Here is a 20774-nt window from a genome sequence, read left to right on the forward strand (position 1 = left end):
TTATGTTACATACATTTTACCACAATAAAAAGGGTTGAAAAATGAACAAATGATACTGAAAAGATGGCCACAGGGACCATCACGTGGCCAAGAAAAGAGAAGCTGGGAAGAAGAATACTAAAAAGAGGATCTACCCTTTCTCTCAATGTCATTTTCAGTGGCTCTGTCCCAACCCTGGGAAAGGCTGAAACATCAGGAGTGAAGAGCAGTCACGTAAGCATGAGTTTAGGGAGAAAGAAGGAGTAAAGAAGGAAATCTCAATCAACGGGAGTCAATGGTAACTCTATCAGGCACCACTGATTCGTACGTAAGGGATGAGTGTGCTGGGAACTTCCTACACAACGTAGGAAGACACCTCAGGAAGTGGTCAGAGGTTTCCAAGAGCTAAGTTCCAGTTCATTGCTCACTCATCAGTAAATACTGACTTGGGTTTTTTTATGTGTCAAGCACTCTTCCATGCACTTAGACATTATCAATGAATAAGATGGTCCAAGTTCCTACTTCCAAGACGCTTATGGGCTAGTAGTGAGGTGAGGGAAGTAAAGCAACATTCCAATGAGAACTATGTCAGTGGTAAAACGTATTACAGAGGAGTCTAAGTGGGCCGGGTGAAGAATGTTTCCAGGAACCAAACAAGCAAAAACGAGTAAATAAAGAAGGAAGGAAGGAAGGAAGGAAGGAAGGAAGGAAGGAAGGAAGGACGGACGGACTGACGGATGGACGGACTGGAGAGAGAAAAGAGGTAAGACAACACAAACTACGTGAAAACTCCGAAGGTGATCAAGTAGGACTAAGAGTAGTTCACTAGGGCGGGAATCAGCCGGTGAGGCACAGGAACAGGATGAGAAGCTGGAGAGGCAAATACATGTGCAATAATGAAGGGCCTTGGAAACAACTGAGAAATTTTACTCTATCCTCGAGCCAACAGGGATCCACGGAAGACATCTAAGCATGTATGCTGAAGCTGTGGGGTTTACACGTGAAGAGCTTACTCGGGGGACCTCTGCTTCCAGAAAGATGGAAGAGATGTACTTCCCCTTTTCCCAGTATCTGCAACGAAGACTCCTGGACATCATACATAAAGCAAGCATAAAAAAATGAAATTTGGAGGGAAAAGGATGACTGACAGGGACAAGGGAATGTGACACGGTGGTGTCAGCAATGCTGGACCAACATGGTGGGAAGTTCCCTGGGTTTTCTTTCTGGTTCATATTTCCCAGACACACAGCTCAAGAAACTGGCAACCCAGAAATGCCACCAAGCCCCAACGAAAGCCTACCCTTTCTACCCAAAGGACCCAGAAAGGAGCAAACTAGCAAGACAGAACACTTTCAGGAACTATTCTACTCACATTAAACAACACAAACAACTTGCCTCACGACCACTTTTATCAGCAAAGGACACATGAGGAGTTAGAGTTCCAATCACATAAGGCTATGATGAGGTGCCCAAACACGCCGTGAGGAGAGGACTGGCAATGGGCCAGAATACTCAACCCCAATGGTTGCTAACAAGCCCATCCCACACTCAGTGTCAGTGGAGACCACGTGGCCAAATAGCACCCCTTCCCCACAGTAGTGAGGTTCTCCACCGTCCCCACATTGGGATGGTGTCGGAAGAAGTTAGAACGTCCACCACTGCCCAGCGGTACTAAGGCCAGGCCCATCACAGTGTCAGTGGAAACCAAATGGGGGCCTAGAACACCTAACCCCTTCCAGGAAGAATAAGGAGCCCTTTTTTGGGTGTCAAGGGAGTCTCAGTGCAGAAACTGAACTTTTACCACAACCTGGCAATCCACCACTGCTAGAACGGTGTCAGGAAAAGCCAGCTAAAATGGAAGGTTTAAGTAAGATTCAGAGTCACTAACCGAAAATCACTCATTCTATCAGCAAACAGGAAAACCTCAACCTGAATGAGAAAAGAAAATCAATAGATGCTGACACTGAAATAGTAGAGACGCTAGAAATATCTGACACGGCGCACCTTGGTGGCGCAGTTGGTTCGGTATCTGACTCCTGATTTTGGTTCGGGTCATGATCTCAGGGTCGTGAGATCAAGCCCTGTGTCTGGCTCTGCACTGAGTGTGGAGCCTCTTTAAGATTCTCTCTCCCTTGGGGCGCCTGGGTGGCACAGCGGTTAAGTGTCTGCCTTCGGCTCAGGGCGTGACCCTGGCGTTGTGGGATCGAGCCCCACATCAGGCTCTTCCGCTATGAGCCTGCTTCTTCCTCTCCCACTCCCCCTGCTTGTGTTCCCTCTCTCGCTGGCTGTCTCTATCTCTGTCAAATAAATAAATAAAATCTTTAAAAAAAAAAAAAAAGATTCTCTCTCCCTTGTGTGCTCTCCCCGCTCGTATGCTCTCTCGCTCTCTTTTTAAAATAAATAAATAAAATCTTTGAAAAATACATCTGACAAGACATTAAAACAGTTATGATAAAAAACTTTGCTGAGCAATTATGAATAAATCTGAAATAGATCAACAAACAGAAGACCCAAGCAAAGATACAGGAAGTCTCAGCAAAGAAACAGAAGTTTACAAAAAACAAAATGGAAATTTTAGAAATAAATAAAATAAAAATCTGGGTGGATGGATTCAATAGGGATTGGAGGAAAGAATCAATGAAATGGAAGATAAAACAGTGGATCCTGACCAGTCTGAATAGCGGAGAAAAAACAGAATGAAAACAAAAATGAACAGAGACCCAAATATTTGTGGGCTGGTAACAAAAGATCTCACATCCATGTCGTCACAGTCCCAGAAAAAGAAGTGAAAGTAGGCAGGTCTGTAAAAATACTCAAAGAAGTATGGTCTAAAAACATCCCAAATTTAGCAAGACACATTAAACCTGCAGATTCCAGAAGATGAACAAATCCCAAACCGAATAAGTCCAAAGAAATCCATGCCAACACACACAATTAAACATCAGAAAACTATAAAAGGAAAAAAACCTTGCAAACAGCCAGAGAAAATCTACACTGTAGATGAAGTGAAAAAAAATATTCAGAATGACAGTGAATGCCTCCTCAAAAACCAGGGAGTCCTAAGGAAGTGGTACACTATTTTTCAGATGCTAAAAGAACTATCAACCTAGGATCCTATGCTCTGCAACATATTCTTTAGCAATAAAGAGAAAATTTAGACATTCTCGGATGAACAAAAGCTAAGAGAATTTGCTGGATAGCAGGGCTATCTAAAAAAACAAAAACCAAAAACCAAAAAACAAAAAAAAAACGGCTAAAAGAAATTACCTCAACAGAAAACTAACTACAGAACAAGGAGCTAAGCAATATCAGGAAGAAAGAAAGAGCACAGTATATAAAGTATGGGTAAATCCACAAGAATTTTTTTCTCCTCTTCAGTTTTCTAAATTATATTTCACAGTTGCAGGAAATATTATAACCTTATCTTACGAGCTTCTAAAACATATGAAGAAAAATACTTACAGCAATTATAAGATAAACCAGGAGAATAAACAATTGGTATCAACACAAAACAGACTGTTATAACTAAGGTATTTTATGTGAGCCTAATGGTAACCAAAAGCAAACAACGACAGGAGGTATACAACAGATAGAGAAGGGAATCAAAGTGTAACACTACAGAAAATGAACAGTTTACAAATGAAGCCAATAAGAGAGGAAGAGAGAAACCAAGGAACTACAAAACATCAGAAAACAATTAATAGGGTGACATTAGTAAATCCTTACCTATTAATAATTACTTAAAATATAAATGGATTAAATTCTCCAACAAAAAGACCCAGAGTGGCTGAACGGATTAAAAAAACAAGACCCAACTATATAGTGCCTATAAAAGGCGTGCTTCACTTTTAAGGAGACACAAAGACTGAAAATGAAGGGACGGGACAAGATATTCCATGCAAGTGGAAACCAAAAGAGAACAAGGGTAGCTATACTTAGACAAAATAAATGTTAAGTCAAGAATAGTATCAAGAAACAGAAAATTTACTGTGTAATAATGAAAAGGTCAATTCATCAAGAAGATATGACGATTATAAATATATATGCACCCACTACTGCAGCACCTAAATATACTGAGCAGATACAACAGACGTGAAGGGAGAAACGGACAATATGACAACAGGAGGGGACTTCTATACCCTACTTCCAACAATGGATACATCATTCAGACAGAAAATCAGTAAGGAGATATTGGTTGTGAACTCTAGACCAAATGGATCTAACAGACATATATAGAACATTCCATCCAACAGCAACAGAATATACATTCTTCCCAAATGCACATGGAACAGGATACATCAAAAGATAGATTACAAAACAAGTCTTAAGAAATTTAGCAAAAGCCGAAATCATAACCAAGGGTCTTTTTTTTTTTTTTAAAGATTTTATTTATTTATTCATTCGACAGAGATAGAGACAGCCAGCGAGGGAGGGAACACAAGCAGGGGGAGTGGGAGAGGAAGAAGCAGGCTCACAGCAGAGGAGCCTGATGTGGGGCTTGATCCCATAATGCCGGGATCACGCCCTGAGCCGAAGGCAGACGCCCAACCGCTGTGCCACCAGGCGCCCCACCAAGGGTCTTTTCTAAGCACAAAATTATGACATTAGAAATCAATAAAGGAGGAAACTGGAAAATTCAGAAAAATGTGAAAATTGAACAATACACTCCTGAACAACCAATGGATCACAAAAATAAATTAAAAGGGAAATAAAAACATATCTTGTAACAAACAAAAATGGAAACACTATATACCAAAACTTATAGAATATGGCAAAAGCAGCTCTAAAAAGGAAATATATGGTGATAAACGCCTACATTAAAAAATGAAAGATCTTGAACACCTAACTTTATACATCAAACAGCTAGAAAAAGAACATATTAAACCTAAAGTTAGCAGAAGAAAGGAATTAACAAAGATCAGAGCAGCAATAAATGAAATAAACACCAGGAAAACAAAAGAAAAGATCAATGAAACTGAACTAAGAGATTGTTTTTTGAACCGAGAGTCAAAATTGGCAAAACTTTAGTTAGGCCAGAAAAAAGAGAAGACTCATATAAATAAAATCAGAAATGAAAGAGTAAACATTTAAATGGGCAGCACAGAAATACAAAGATCATAAGAGACTACTATGAACAATTACATGCCAGTAAACTGGATAACCTAGAAGAAATTGATAAATTTATAGAAACATACAACCAAATAAGACTGAATTGTGAATAAATTAAAAAATCTAAACGGGCGCCTGGGTGGCATGGTGGTTAAGCGTCTGCCTTTGGCTCAGGGCGTGATCCTGGCATTATGGGATCGAGCCCCATATCAGGCTCCTCCGCTATGAGCCGCTTCTTCCTCTCCCACTCCCCCTGCTTGTGTTCCCTCTCTCGCTGGCTGTCTCTGTCTCTGTCTCTGTCGCATAAATAAATAAAATCTTTAAAAAAAAAATCTAAACAAACCAATAATGAAAGAAAAACCCAGGACCTGATGGTTTTACTGGTGAATTCTATCAAACATTTTTAAAAGAATTAATACCAATCCTTCTCAAACTCTTCTAAAAAATGGAAGAGGAGGAAATACTTCCAAACTCATTTTATGAGGCCAGCATTACACTGATACCACAGCCACACAAGAGGCACCAAAAGCAAAAATCAACAAGTGAGACTACATCAAACTCACTTCTGAACAGTAAAGGAAACCATCAACAAAATAAAAAGGCAACCAATATTCACAAATCATGTATCTGACAAGGGGTTAATACTGAAAATACATTTTTTAAAAACTCAAAAAACTTAATGGGAATAAAACTTAGTAATATATAAAAATAATCACACACCATGACCAGTGATGTATATATTCCAAGGATGTAAGTTTGGTTCAATATTTCAAAATCAACCAATCTAATCCACCATATTAACAGGCTAACTGAAGAAAAAAAATCACATATTTATATCAATAAATGAAGAAAAAATATTTGACAAATTTCAACAACCATTTGTGATTTAAAAAAAACCAACCTCAGAAATATAGGAGTAGATGGGAACTTCTTGATAAAGAGCATCAATAAAAAAACCTATAGCTAATATTACGGTCAAGGGTGAAAGACAGAATGCTCTCCCCTCGGAAAGCCAGGATGTCTGTTCTCACCGCTCTTCTTCAATACAGTGCTGCAAATTCTAGCCAGGGCAATAAAAAGAAATAAAAAGCATACAGCATACAGATCAAACAGGCAAAAATGCAACTGTTCCTATTTGCAGATGCGTGACGATCGCACAGAAAATCCAAAGGAATCAATTAAAAAAAAGAAAAAAACCTCTTCAAGGTAATAAGTAAGATGGGCTTATGAGGAAGTTATCCCAATCCATATTAGCTCTTCGAAGATAATCACGGACCATCCCAGCTGGTCTTGTGTTCTACTGCTTTTTCAGTGTCAAATAACTCTAACAGATTCACTGCTATCGATGTTTTATTGTCGATAGCAAAGCAAAGGATTCTGCTTATCATATTCCTAATTTACCCTAATTTTAGAAAGATAAAGCTATAGAAACTTGATAAAGAGGTATCTCTTAAGAGAGCTACTTAAAAAATAGAACAGCATAAATTATCAAATTTAAGAGCTCCATGTGTATTTAATACAAGCAAAGTATTAACGTGGCATTTTAAACAGTCCTTTTTATAAAAGACCCTGTATCAGATTCTTTCTTCTCCTTCACTTACTTTGGTCTTAAGATAGTATTTCTGGAGGTCTGATGATCCTAGCTAAACTACTACCTTCTTCCTCTCTCTCCTTACACTTAGGTAAGGTGCCATGCCTCTAAACCCTGCAAAAGGCTCCCATTACATTGACAGAAAAAGTCAAAAACTTTGTAACAGTAGGTGAGACTCTACCGAACAGGCCACAGGCCCTCCCCACCCCTTTACTTCTCCAGCCTTATCTCCTCCACTCTCCCCTGCTTGCTCTTCCTGCTCCAGCCATGCTGTCCTCTGGGTCCTAACTGCACTCATGAGGCACATTCTGACTTCAGGGCCTTTGCACTGGTTGGTCCTTCTGCCTGGAACATGTGTTTCCCATTTAACTGCATGGCTAAGCTCCTACCTTCTTCAAGTTTTTGTTCACATGTCACCTCCTCAATGAGGCTTACACCCAGACCACCCTAAAATTATAAAACTCCTCCTCCTGTACTTCTGACCCATTCTCCTCATTCTGCTCTGTGTTTAAGTACTTACCGCCTTCTAACATACTGTATCATTTACAAAGTTATATAGTTATTTTGTCTGTTGTGTGCCTTCCACCCCAGCAAAACAAAGATTTTATTAATTTTGTTTGGTACTGCATCCCAAGAGCCTAAAACACCACCTGGTACAGAGCAGGTGCCCAATAAATATTTGTTGAATGAACAGAATAAAGGCATGAATGGATATAATAGGCATATCAACAGCTGTCCAAGTTAATTTTAATTAAATCTCATCAACAGGCTGAAAGGAATTGTTACGGAGAAAATAGATTTTCACATGCCTCTGTGTCTGCATACATGTGGTTCCCTTGTCTACACGGTCCTTCTTCCTCACTCCTAACACTCTTTCCCCTATTCCTATATATGTTCAGCCAGAAAGAGTCCAACAAAACATCGCAAACTAACAGGTTCTTCCAAAAACATCAATCTTTGTTAACTTAAACCGTGGTTAGGTGCCCCTCCTAAATGTACCTATGCTTCTTTTTCTCACAGCCTCTCCACTGTATTGCAAATCTGTTTTTTCACCAGCCTCTCCACTGTATTGCAAATCTGTTTTTTCACCAGACCAAAATGTGAGCTCCTTGGAAGCAGAAACTCTTCTTTTTTTTTTTTTTTTTTTTTGAGAGAGACACAGCTTGCACGTGCAGGGGATGGGGGCGGAAGGACAGAGGGAGAAGGAGAGAGAATCTCAAGCAAACTCCCCACTGAGCATGGAGCCTGACACAGGGCTCAAACCCATGACTGTGAGATCATGACCTAAGCTGAGATCAAGAGTCGGACGCCTCACTGACTGAGCCACCAGGCACCCCAAGCAGAAACCATTCTTACTTGCCCTTGCCTCACGGCCATGGAGCTCACATAACACATGACAGGCACTCAAATGTTTTGTGTCAATAAAACATTTTTTAAAAAACCTACTAAACTGAATTAATAGTGAATCAGAAATTTACCTCTTACTTGTTTCCTTAGTTTTTCAATTTCTTCTTTTAAGGTTTTTATTTCTAAATCTTTGCTTGCTGTCAGTGGACCGTCAACAGTTGAATACTGTAGAGCCTGAACAGTCTGTGTTGACTCTTAAAAAAAGAGAATAGGAGAAAAAAATGAGTAATAAGGCCACATCTTATATTTTTAAAACCAAGAGCAATATATTTCTAGAGAAATCTTTATATAATTCTGATCAAAACATCTACCCATCAACAAAAAGCATGTAAACACATCACAAATCTCAAAACTCCAACGCATGATTCTTTAAAAGTATAATAGATGTAGGAAAGGATCTGCCTACTAACTTGTGAGATTATCCATTTCAAACACGGCTGGTGCATTCTATCACTGAGCCAACAACCATTCAGCCCCCGTTCATCCTAGCAGGAAGTGTCATCATATGATAACCCCAAAAACTTCCTGGGTCAGATGATGCATTAAAAACAGGGTCTGGTGTGTTAAGGGTGGTTTAGAGATTTAATACAGTCAACCATAAACAGTGCAGGGGTGGGGTGTTTAGGGGCACTGAGCGTCCCCACGCAGGTGAAAATCTGTATATAACTTCTGACCCCAAAACAACTACTGAAAGCTTCCTGTAGACCAGAAACCTTAATAACACAGTTGATTGATAATACTTTGTATGCTATATGTATTATACACTGTATTCTTACAACCAGATAAGCTGAAAAGAAGGAAATGTTACTGAGAAAATCATAAGGAAGAAGAAACACATTGGCTGTACTGTATTTATCAAAAAAAAAAAAAAATCCACAGGACCCACCCAGTTCAAATCCGCATTGTTTCAAGGGTCAAGTGAATACAATACATAGAAATGCTGGTCCCCAAATTTTATATTTGAAAGTTGAAGCCCACCCACCTACAGACGACTTCGGCTCATTGATTTAGTTAAAACAGAGATTATTATTCTTGCGGTTCTAATCAGAAGATGCAAGGTATTTAAGAAACATTAACTCTACTGAGGTTTATTCCCAGATATTATCAGAAGATACGGAAACAAAGAAAACTTTAAAGCATTTTATCAGAAATGAAACCACCCTGGTCCTAGAATAGTTATTGTGCTATCTTATGGAGGGTTTGCAATAGTAAGTATCTCACCATAATTTTTGGTTAGTACAAATCATTGCTGATTGCTTTATACTACTTATATTATTTATATATTATATATTTATACTACTTAAATTATTTATATATTGCCTTATGTAACTTATATTATTGCTTATGTGCCATATTACTTATATGTACAACGTATGTTTTATATATGTGTGTATGTACATATGTGTGTGTATAGTAGTATATATACACACACATAGGTGTATATACATATGTATATACACACTCACACACACATATATACATATCACACGTAACTCTAGCAGACAAGTAAAGGGCATTTTAGTAGACTGGGATTTATAGGATGGACAGAGGTAGCAAAGACACACAGACACACACACGAGCTCCAAAATACTGTGGCCTTCCGAAGAGGGAGACTTTCTCATGATCACTATCGGTACAGAGAATAGGATCATGATCTCCATATGCACAAGTACCGGTTAATTTGAATTAAAGGTGTAAGATACGCCTACCGGGCATCCAACCATGATCCTCTACATAAGTACTTCGTATACTTTTCTTTTCCAGTTCAAAACATCGTAAATATCAATGCATTTTGTACTTATTATTTTTAAAAGAACATCCTTTATTTGTTTTTAAAAGATATCTAAGGAGGCACCTGGGTGGCTCAGTAAGTTAAGTGACCAACTCTTGATTGCGGCTCAGGTCGTGACCTCAGGGTGGTGAGATCGAGCCCGGCCCGTGCAGGGCTCCATGCTCAGTGCTGAGTCTACTTAAGATTCTCTCTCCCTCTCCGTCTGCCCCTCCCCCCCCTGCATGCACACACGTGCATGCATGCTCTCTCTCTCTCAAGAAAAAATATATATGTATTAGAAAGAAACCTAAGTGAAGAGCAGAAAAAGGGAGATATAAAAATAGCCAGTGGATACTACTAACAGCTCCTTTTCCTCCTAGACTTCACATCCTGCAGGGTGTGGAGGCGGGTAGGTGTCCTGGCTCCGCTTTGCTACCTCTGTCCACCCTGTAAATCCCAGTCTGCTAAAATGCCCATTACTTGTCTGCTGAATATCCACTGTCTTTCTTATTCCGTCTTTGGCTAACAGTTTCACACATTGTTCACTGCCCTTCTTTCATTACAACCCTTTTTATTATTCTTAGTGACTTTAACACCAAAAACAGACAATCCACGCAACACTCTGGCTTTTCGGGCATACAAATCCCCCATGAAGACACAGGTGGGGCTTTTTACCCTCTCGCTTGTGAACCAAATTCAGGTATCAGACTACAATGTGCACTGACAAGACAGGCCTACCGAAACTGAAGGTGGTTTAATCAGAGGTGGGGGACCCATTTTATGCTGCCAGTACAGGTTAAGAATTAGGGGTGTGACCTGGCAAGAACTAACAGTTCCTTGAGAAGATGTCCACTAGGGGGCTTCCTGGAAAGGTGTAAGTCTCCCACAGAGTGAGAGATGGATGAAAGGAAGCGAGCCTTCTTTTGGTCGCCACATGTGTCCAGACATGATCTGGAATTTTGGCAGTATGGCAGAATCATGAGAGGAAATGCATGAAAATCAGAGAGAAGCTAACCCCACTATCAGCATTAAAATTGTCTACTTCTGACTTCCTACGTGAGATAATTAATCTGTATTATTTAAGAATCTATCATTTGCAGCCCAAAACAACCTAGCTGGTCTCCAGCAAAACCATGAAATCTACCAGTCACACTCTAGACCTGTGGTTCTCACCTCGTCTGAGCTTAGAAATGTATAGGTGTGCATACAGCAGGGAGCGGGAGGTGCTGACACAAATATAGCTAGGAGATGGCTAAAGGTATTTAGTGTCTGGGGACCAAGAAAGCTCATTATCTTACAGAATGTGAAAGTCTCCCACATCAGAGAATCGCCCTGCTCCAAATGCCCGTAGTTCGCCTACTGAGAAATGCTACTGCACACTTTTCCATTATTTAGTAACTGTACAGCCTCTCAAATCTTGATTTCAAGTACACCATTCTCTCTCATCTTTACAGTGTGCTCACTCCAGGCACCACTTCCATGATGCTCATTCCCACCAAGAGATCAAATCCACTGTCCTAATGTTATTCAGTTTTCCCCTTTTCTTCCTTATTTACCCAGGTTGGGTTCCATGGTCCATCACTACAATGGACAGCTCTGCACACACACCTTCCATCTCTTTGCCCTCCTCTCCTCCAATACGCCCACCCTAGAAAGCCCCAGTCTTGGCTGACTCTGATTCTCCTACTTGTGCTCCCGCCCTGGAAGCTGACAACGTGGCTGAAGAAAACAGTTTCTTCAAATTCATGTCTACTGACATGGAACAGTTGGTGATGACTGGCAGTCCTTAGCTGTGTCCCTAGAGCATTTCCTCTTCTCTAAGCTGACCATTTCACATATTCTCTTTCTTGTCAAACATCTATTACACTCTTCACCTTCCTCATTCTCAGCCGATGACCCTGCTTTGTATCTGATTTTGCATTGGTCTCCTCAAAGTAAGCGCTGCACAGCAAGTATTTTTCTCGTGTTCTGCTCACTGTTACATCCCCAGTCATGTGCACAACAGGTCCTGGGTCGTCAGTGTTCAAGAAATAGCTGATAAATGGATGAAACAGCCTGATGTAAACCTATGCCACTGCATGAAACAGGCGTTAATACAAAAAGGCAATGATCCCACATTTTCATTGCGCTTGCCTGGTGCAAATGATACCAATCACACATAACGATAGTTTCTAAGAACATGTTAGATAATTAAAAACATCAAAAAAGCCTGGTATACAGGAATTTCTCATTCAGAATAGGAAGGAGTAGGAAGCACCAGGTCCCTCACTCCTGGTGCAAAAAGTAAAAATATGTAACTTGCAAAAATCTTATTTTTACAGAAATCACATATCTGAGAAAGCAAATAGGACTAAGTACAATAAAACAGAGGCACGGGCCATTCTGAGGCGAGAGGACTGGCAACTGCCTCTGACTTCTGAATTTTACCTGGTTCTGTGAGCCAGCTTAGGCTCCAGGTTGCCCTAAATTGAGGGATATCACTCTGGAGTGAAAACACATGACAACTTCCGGAGAATGGGTGGGGCTGCGGAAACAATTTGGAAACCTCGAGATCCCTAAATATGTGGTGCTATTTTCGTCGTGATCCATTTGTTGTATCTGGAGACTACAGGGGAAGTTAGCAGCTTCTAAAACTCAGACTGAAAGTATTAGAGTATTTCAGAAAAAAAGTCTTGCCAGAGGAAAAGAGTCTGTCTCGAATACATGGCCAATCTCCCACTCAACACATTTGCCAGATATAGAAACGGCACGAGGTAGGAAGCTTAAGCGCAGAATGAATCTCGGACAGTTGATGGAGTGAGGAAGAGAGAGCCCCAGTCAGGCTCTGTGTAGATCTCGCTTTGTGATATTTGAAACCGGAGGTAGGCTGAGTCCAACGAAAACTGCAAACCAGCCTTGTCCTAGCTCCTTTCCCAGTTAGACAGAGCACCAGGAGAAGTCAAAAACTTGTGCTACAGCGCCACCTTCTGGAAAACAAAAGAAAGGCTTCTGATTGACAACCTACTGAACTCTTAGAATCCAAGGAAACAAAAGTTTACCTAAGCAGGAAAGGTGTTTGCTACTTCAGATGTGACAGCAGAGGTACAGTCCATGACACACTATGAAAAAAAAAAATAACAACAGTAGGGTTTCACAAAAAGAAAAGGCCTATTCTGCAGCAACCAAACTCAAAGACACAAAACACTGTGTTCTCACTGATGAAAGATACAAAATAGTGGTTATGAAGCAATTCAATGAGCTACAAGAAAACTCAGAAAGGCAATTCAATGAACTCAGGAATACATTAATGAAAGAGGTTGAAATTATGAGAAAGAAGCAAAAATTCTGGAGCTGAAGAACTCAATATATGAGTCCTCTTCAGTGCATTAGAAAGCACTGGAAACAGCAGATCGGATGGAAGAGAGAATACTCGATTTGGAGGGTGGGAATCTAGAAATAATTTGGGTGGGAGAGGAGAGAGAATGGAGATTTTTAAAAAGTGAAAAAATGCTACAAGAGTTATCATACTCCATTAGACAAGCAAACATAAGGAAAACGGGGATACCATGGGGGGGTAATTTATTTAAAGAAATAATAGTTGAGAACTTCCCAAAACTGGGGAGGGAACTGGACATACAAGTCCACACAGCTAAAAAGAACACCTTCTATCTCAATGAAAAAGACCTTCATTAACACGCCTTTTAATGAAACTGTCAAGAGTCCACGGTAAAGAATTTTAAAGGCAACCAGGGGGTAAATGATGTCACCCACACCCACCAGGGTATCAGCAGATTTCCCGGGAGAAACTACAGCCCAGGAGAGTGGGGTGATATACCCAAAGTACTGACAGATAAAAACCATCAGCCCAAGAATATTCTATCCAGCAAAGCTGTACTTCCGATATGAAGAAGAGATAAAGGCTTTCCAACACAAACAGTAGCTGAGGGAGTGCACCACCACCAGACGTGCCTTATTGAAAGGAGCTCTTAAAACCGAAATGAAAGGGGCGCCTGGGTAGCACAGTGGTTAAGCGTCTGCCTTCAGCTCAGGGCGTGATCCCGGCGTCATGGGATCAAGCCCCATATCAGGCTCCTCCGTTATGAGCCTGCTTCTTCCTCTCCCACTCCCCCTGCTTGTTTCCCTCTCTCACTGGCTGTCTCTTTCTCTGTCAAATAAATAAATAAAAAATCTTAAAAAAAAAAAACCGAAATGAAAAAATGAAAGCATACAAAATTCTGATTAAGATTTTAGACATTCGAATTAGAGAACTGTAACTTTATTTCAGAATAGCGTTACATACTTAATTGCAGCATAAATGTTAAAGGAAAGGGATATTAAAAATAACTAACTACTACAATTTGGTAACAAATTCATAGCAAAAAAGAGATAATTTGTGACACCAGAAGTATAAAGGGAATTCATAAAAGGATGGAAACTTTATAGGTGAATGAAGGTAAGCTGCCATCAGCAGAGAAAGGACAAGTTTATCTAGGAGACTTTTATGCTAACCTCATGCTCCCCACATGGCAAAAATCAAGGGCAGAGACACAAAACATAAAAAGGGGAGAAGGAGCAAATCACCACGGAAAAGGTAGAGAGAAACAAAAGTTAAAAGAAACAATGGAGACAAGATAACCAGAAGGCAAAAGATAAATTGGCAGTAGTGAGTGCTTAAATATCAATAATCACCCCAAACGTAAACGGACTGACTTCACCAATAAAAAGGCACAGAGTGGCTGGATGAACTAAAAACAAAAACAAAAACAAGGGGTGCCTGGGTGGTTCAGATGGTGAAGCATCCGACTCTTGATTTGGGCTCAGGTCATGATCTCAGGGTCATGAGATGGAGCCCCGTGCTGGGCATGGAGCCCACTCAAGATTCTCTCCCTCTACCCTTCCCCTCCCCTTGCTTGTGCATGTGCACACACTCTCTCTCTAAAAATCAAAAACAAAAAAACAAGAACCAAGTATATGCTGCCTAAAGGAGACTCAACACCTCGGAAGATACACACAGTCTCAAAGTGAAGGAATGGAAGGTAAGATTCCAAGCATCCAAGCTAGCGAAAACCAAACAAAGTGGGAATAGCCATAATTACATCAGACAAAATAGACTTCAAACCAGAAATGGAAACGAGACAAATATCACTATATAATGATAAAGGGGTCAATGCATTAAGAAGATATAATAATAGTAAATACACGCTCCTAACACCCAAGCACTTGAATACATTCAGCAAAAACTAACAGATCTTAAAGAAGAAACAGACAGTATGATAACGGTAGGTGGCTTCACTTCTCCACTATTAGCAATGGATGAACCGTCCAGACAGAAAATCAGCAAGGAAATGTTGCAATCGATCCCTACTTCAGAACAAATGGACTTTGAACAGATATTACAGAACATTCCATCCACCACCAAGTGCACACAGGACATTTTCCAGGACAGATCATATGAGACGACATAAAACAAATGTTAGAAAATTTAAGAAGAAATTATACCATCTTTTCTGACCAGGATGGTATGAAATTAGAAATTAACAAGAGGAAAGTGAGAAGATCTATAAATATGTGGAAATTAAATAATTCTAAACAACCATGGGGTCAAAGAAGAAATCAAAAAAGAAATCAAACTTCTTAAAACAAATGAAAAATACAACACATCAAATTGGTGGAATGGATGGATTAAAGCAGCTCTGAGAGAAAGTTTATAGCAACAAATGTACATACTAAGAAATTAGAAAGATTTCAAATGACCTAATTTATACTTCAAGGAACTTTAAGAAAAATAACAAATTAACCCTAAAGTTAGCAAATGAGAGGAAAAAATAAGGTTCAGAGCAGAAACAAATGAAACAGAGACCAGAAAAACAACAGAGAAGATCAAAGAAACTAAGAGCTGGTTCTTTGAAAAGATAAACCACATTGACAAACCTTTACACTAAGAAAAAAAGAAGAGACTCGAATAAAATTTAAAATGAAAGACATTACAACTGATACTACAGAAATATATCAGATCATAATGGACCACCATGAACAATTATAGGCCAGGAACTTACATAACCTAGAAGAGATGGATACATTTCTAGAAACACACAACCCACCAAGACTGAATCAAAAAGAGACAGAAAGTCTGAACAGACCAATAACAAGCAACGGGATTGAATCAGTAATCAAAAACCTCCCACCACAGAAATCCTTAGGAACTGACAGCTTCACTGCTGAGTTCTACCAAACGTTTTAAGAAAAATTAACAACAACCCTCCTCAACCTCTTCAAAATAACGAGGAGGAAGGAACACTTCCAGACTCATTCCATAAGGCCAGCATTACCTTGATACTAAAAGCAGAGAAGACAACCACAAGAAAACTATAGACCAACGTCCCTGATGAATACAGATGCAAACATTCTCATTAAAATACTAGCAAGCTGGGGCGCCTGGGTGGCACAGCGGTTAAGCGTCTGCCTTCGGCTCAGGGCGTGATCCCGGGNACACGAGAAACAAATAAACAAATCATAAAATGGGCAGAAGATATGAACAGACACTTTTCCAATGAAGACATACAAATGGCTAACAGACACATGAAAAAATGTTCAAAATCATTAGCCATCAGGGAAATTCAAATCAAAACCACACTGAGATACCAGCAAGCTGAAGTTAGAATGGCAAAGATAGACAAGGCAAGAAACAACAATTGTTGGAGAGGATGTGGAGAAAGGGGATCCCTCCTACATTGTTGGTGGGAATGCAAGTTGGTACAGCCACTCTGGAAAACAGTGTGGAGGTCCCTTAAAAAGTTAAAAATTGAACTACCCTATGACCCAGCCATTGCACTACTGGGTGTTTACCCCAAAGATACAGACGTAGTAAAGAGAAGGGCCATATGCACCCCAATGTTCATAGCTGCATTGTCCACAATAGCCAAATCATGGAAGGAGCCGAGATGCCCTTCAACAGATGACTGGATTAAGAAGCTGTGGTCCATATATACAATGGAATATTACTCAGCTATCAGAAAGAACGAATTCTCAACATTTGCTGCAACATGGACGGCACTGGAGGAGATAATGCTAAGTGAAATAAGTCAAGCAGAGAAAGACAATTATCATATGATTTCTCTCATCTATGGAACATAAGAACTAGGATGATCGGTAGGGGAAGAAAGGGATAAAGAAAAGGGGGGTAATCAGAAGGGGGAATGAAACATGAGAGACTATGGACTATGAGAAACAAACTGAAGACTTCAGAGGGGAGGGGGTGGGGGAATGGGATAGACTGGTGATGGGTAGTAAGGAGGGCACGTATTGCATGGTGCACTGGGTGTTATACGCAACTAATGAAGCATCGAACTTTACATCGGAATCCGGGGATGTACTGTATGGTGATTAACATAATATAATAAAAAAAATCATTAAAAAAAAATACTGGCAAGCTGAATGCAAGAACACATACATAGGATTATATACCATGACAAAGTGGGATTTATCCCTGGGATGCAAGGATTGTCCAACATATGCAAATCAATAAATGTAAAACATCACCCCAATAAAATGAACAATTAAAAAAAAATCACATGATCATCTCAATAGACACAACAAAAGCATCTGAAAAAAATGCAACATCCTTTCATGATAAAAACCCTTCACCGATTGGATATAAAAGGAACATACCTCAACAAACTAAAGGCATTTGCAACAAACCAACAGCTAACCTCACACTCAATGGAGAAAAACTGAAATCTTTTCATCTAAGATCAGAAAAAAGACAAGGGTGCCCACTCTTTCCACTCCTACTCAGTATAGTACTGGAAGTCTTAGCTGAGCAGTCAGGCAAGACAAAGAAATAAAAGGCAGCCAAATCAGAAAGACAGTAAAATTGGTACTATTTATTGATATGATTTTATATAATCCCAAAGAGCAAACCAAGATAAAACTGGTGGAACTGATTAACAAATTCAGTAAAGTTGTAGGATTCAAAATCAACACATATAAATCTGTTGTATTCCTTTACAGTCATGATGAAACATCTGAAAAAGAAAAGTATCCCATTCACAACAGCATCAAAAACAATAAAACATTCAAGAAAAAATTTAACCAAGTAAGGGAAAGATCTGTACAACGGAAATTATAAGAGTTTGCTGAAAAAACTGAAGATGACACAAATGGAAAACTATTGCATATTCATGGATCAGAAGAATTAATATCGTTAAAGCGCTTATACTACCCAAAGCCACGTACAGATTTAACATAATATCCATCAAAACACCCAAGGGATTCTTCACAGAAATAGAAGAAACAATCCTAAAATTCGTCGTGGAATCACAAAAGATCCTGAAAAGACAGAGCAGTCCTGATAAAAAGAACAGAGCTAGTGGCATCACGCTTCCTAATTTCAAACCATACTACAAAGCTACAGTAATGAAAACAATATTACTGGCACAAAAACAGACATGCAGACCAAGAGAACAACACAGAGAGCCCAGGATCAAATCCTGGCATATATGGTCAACTAATATTCAACAAGGGAGCCAAGAACACCCAATGGAGAAAGGACAGTCTCTCCAACAAATGGTGCTGGCAAAACTTGGATAAACACATGCAGAACAATGAAAGTGGGCCCCTCTCATGCCACTCACAAAAATTAACTCAAAATAGATCAAAGACTTAAACATAAGACCTGATAGCAAGTTTCAAGAAGAACACATAGGTTAGAAGCTCCCAGACATGGGTCTTGGCAATATTTTGGATATGATGCCAAAAGCACAAACAACAAAAGCTAAAATCAACAAAGAGGACTACATCAAACTTAAAAGCTTCTTTCTGTAAGGCAAAAGAAACAACTAGCAAAGTGAAAAGACAACCTACAGAATGGGAGAAAACTTCTGCAAGCAATATAAGGGGCTAATATTCAAAATATATGAAGAACTCATACAACTTAATGACAAAAAACAATCCAATTTAAAAAAGGACGGAAAAACTAAATAGAGGCTTTTCAAAAGAGCACTTCAAAATGGCCAACAGAGGCACATGAAAAGATGCTTAACATCACTCATCATCAGGGAAATGCAAATCAACACTGCAATGTCACAATGCTCAAACTGTCAGAATGGCTATCAGGAAGAAGACAAGAGACAACAGGAATGGAGTGAAAAGGGAACCCTTGCACACAGTCGGTGGGAATGTAAACGTGTCCAACCAACCATGATTGAAAATGTTATGAAGTTTCCTCAAAAAATTAAAAATCAATCTGGCAGACCATCTAGCAATTCCACATCTGGCTACATACTCAAAGGAAACGAAATGGTATTTCGAAGAGATACATGAGCCCCCATGTTTACTGAAACATTATTCACTAGAACCAAGATATGGAAACAACCTAAAGGCTCATCAGTGGATGAACGAATAAAAAAGACGGGGTATAGGCTGAATGCTATTCAGCCATGAGAAAGGAGAGTTTCCTGCCATTTGTGACAACATGGATGGGTGGACCTTGAGCACACGACAGTCAGACGGAGAAAGACAAGCACTATATGACATCACTTATATGTGAGATCTAAAAAAGACAAACTCATGAAAAACAGAGAGTAACACTGTAATTACCAGGGGATGGGGCAGGAGTCGAGGCATGAGACTGATGCTGTTTAAGGGTACCAACTCGCAATAAGTAGTAATAAGTCACAGAGATCTAATGCACAGTGTCATAAATACAGGTAACAATGACGTGCTGAATTATTATACGTATATGCCAGAAGTACTAAACATCACTACAACAGTCTTATTACAGTATACAAACATATCAAATTAACAAGGTGTACATCTTAAATTTATACAATGATATACGGTAAATATAAAAACTCAAAACAACTTGCATCACAAAGAAGTAGTAATCCACATGCAGAGATCTTAGCAACTTATTGAGAAATAGAAAAGTCTGTTTTATTGATGTCTGTAGTTTTTTTCTCTACTGAGTCTCTAAAAGTATAACAGCAACATTTTATTGTTATAAAACTTCACTTCCTTCTCTCTTAACAGTTACAAGCTATTTGATTATTTATACATACATTCCTTCATTCACAAAAGGAGTAAGTAAAATAAATTGTATGTTATGTCCTCTATTCTGGAGAAAATAAATCTGGAAAGAGGGATAGTAAGTGCTGGAGATACAGCAAGGTTAGGTTTTAAACACAGCGGTCAGGAAAGGTATCATTTCAAGGTAACACTCAAGTAGAAACCTGAAGGAGGTAAGGGAATGAGTCATGTGCACACCAAAGGAAGAAAATTTAAGGCAGGGCAGATGCAGATGCAAAGGCCCTGAAGTGGGGACATGCCTGGTTTGTGAAGAGAACAGCCAGGGAGCCCAGGGTGGCCAGAGACAGAAGGAACAGTGGGGGCGGAGGGGCCGAGGTAAGGTGGGAAAAGCAGCTAGAAAGCAGTTACAAGAAGGCGGGTGATGGTGGTGGTGACGTGAATGGGGTGATAGCCGCACAGTGAGTGGGGATGGGACTCTGGATCTTCTGTGATGGCAGAGCTGCCCGGGTTTGCTGATGAGCGAGATGGGAGGTGTGACAGAAGGGAAAGACTTAAAGATGCCTGGAAGGTTGCAGTTTCAAGCACCTAAGAGCCTGGACTGCTCTGGGGGACCCTGACATTCACGGGTCAAAGAGTTCAGGAGAACTCAGGAAGCGAGACAGAATAAACCATAACTGGTTTATGAGGAAAAAGAAAACCAGGAGATTCACGAGTCCCAGAAGCCAAAAGAAGAAAGAGCTGTCAGGAGGGGGAATGGCCAAGCGGGTCAGATGCTGACAGGTGAGAAGCCGCGGCCTGGGAAGCAGGACTGCTGGGCAGCCAGCCCATGGACTCGAGATCCGTGCTCATGAATCTCAGGTGGAATTAGTCAGCACCCTGCCTGTCCTAAGTCTGTTACCTTCAGCCATACAG

At 39.9% G+C, this 20774-nt stretch overlaps 1 protein-coding gene across 10 annotated transcripts in view; it reads right to left on the reverse strand.

Annotated features, from left to right (window-relative positions):
• CDC42BPA (CDC42 binding protein kinase alpha) overlaps positions 1-20774 on the reverse strand; it is a 314468-nt gene that overhangs the window by 128482 nt on the left and 165212 nt on the right. For all 10 annotated transcript variants that reach the window (XM_002925755.4, XM_034666613.1, XM_002925754.4 and 7 more), the window contains exon 11: positions 8158-8280. In XM_002925755.4, the coding sequence (XP_002925801.1) occupies positions 8158-8280 (123 nt within the window). The remainder of the gene's footprint in view (positions 1-8157; positions 8281-20774) is intronic.

This window comes from Ailuropoda melanoleuca, chromosome 8, assembly GCF_002007445.2.
Source record: "Ailuropoda melanoleuca isolate Jingjing chromosome 8, ASM200744v2, whole genome shotgun sequence".
In the NCBI taxonomy this organism is placed as follows: domain Eukaryota; kingdom Metazoa; phylum Chordata; class Mammalia; order Carnivora; family Ursidae; genus Ailuropoda; species Ailuropoda melanoleuca.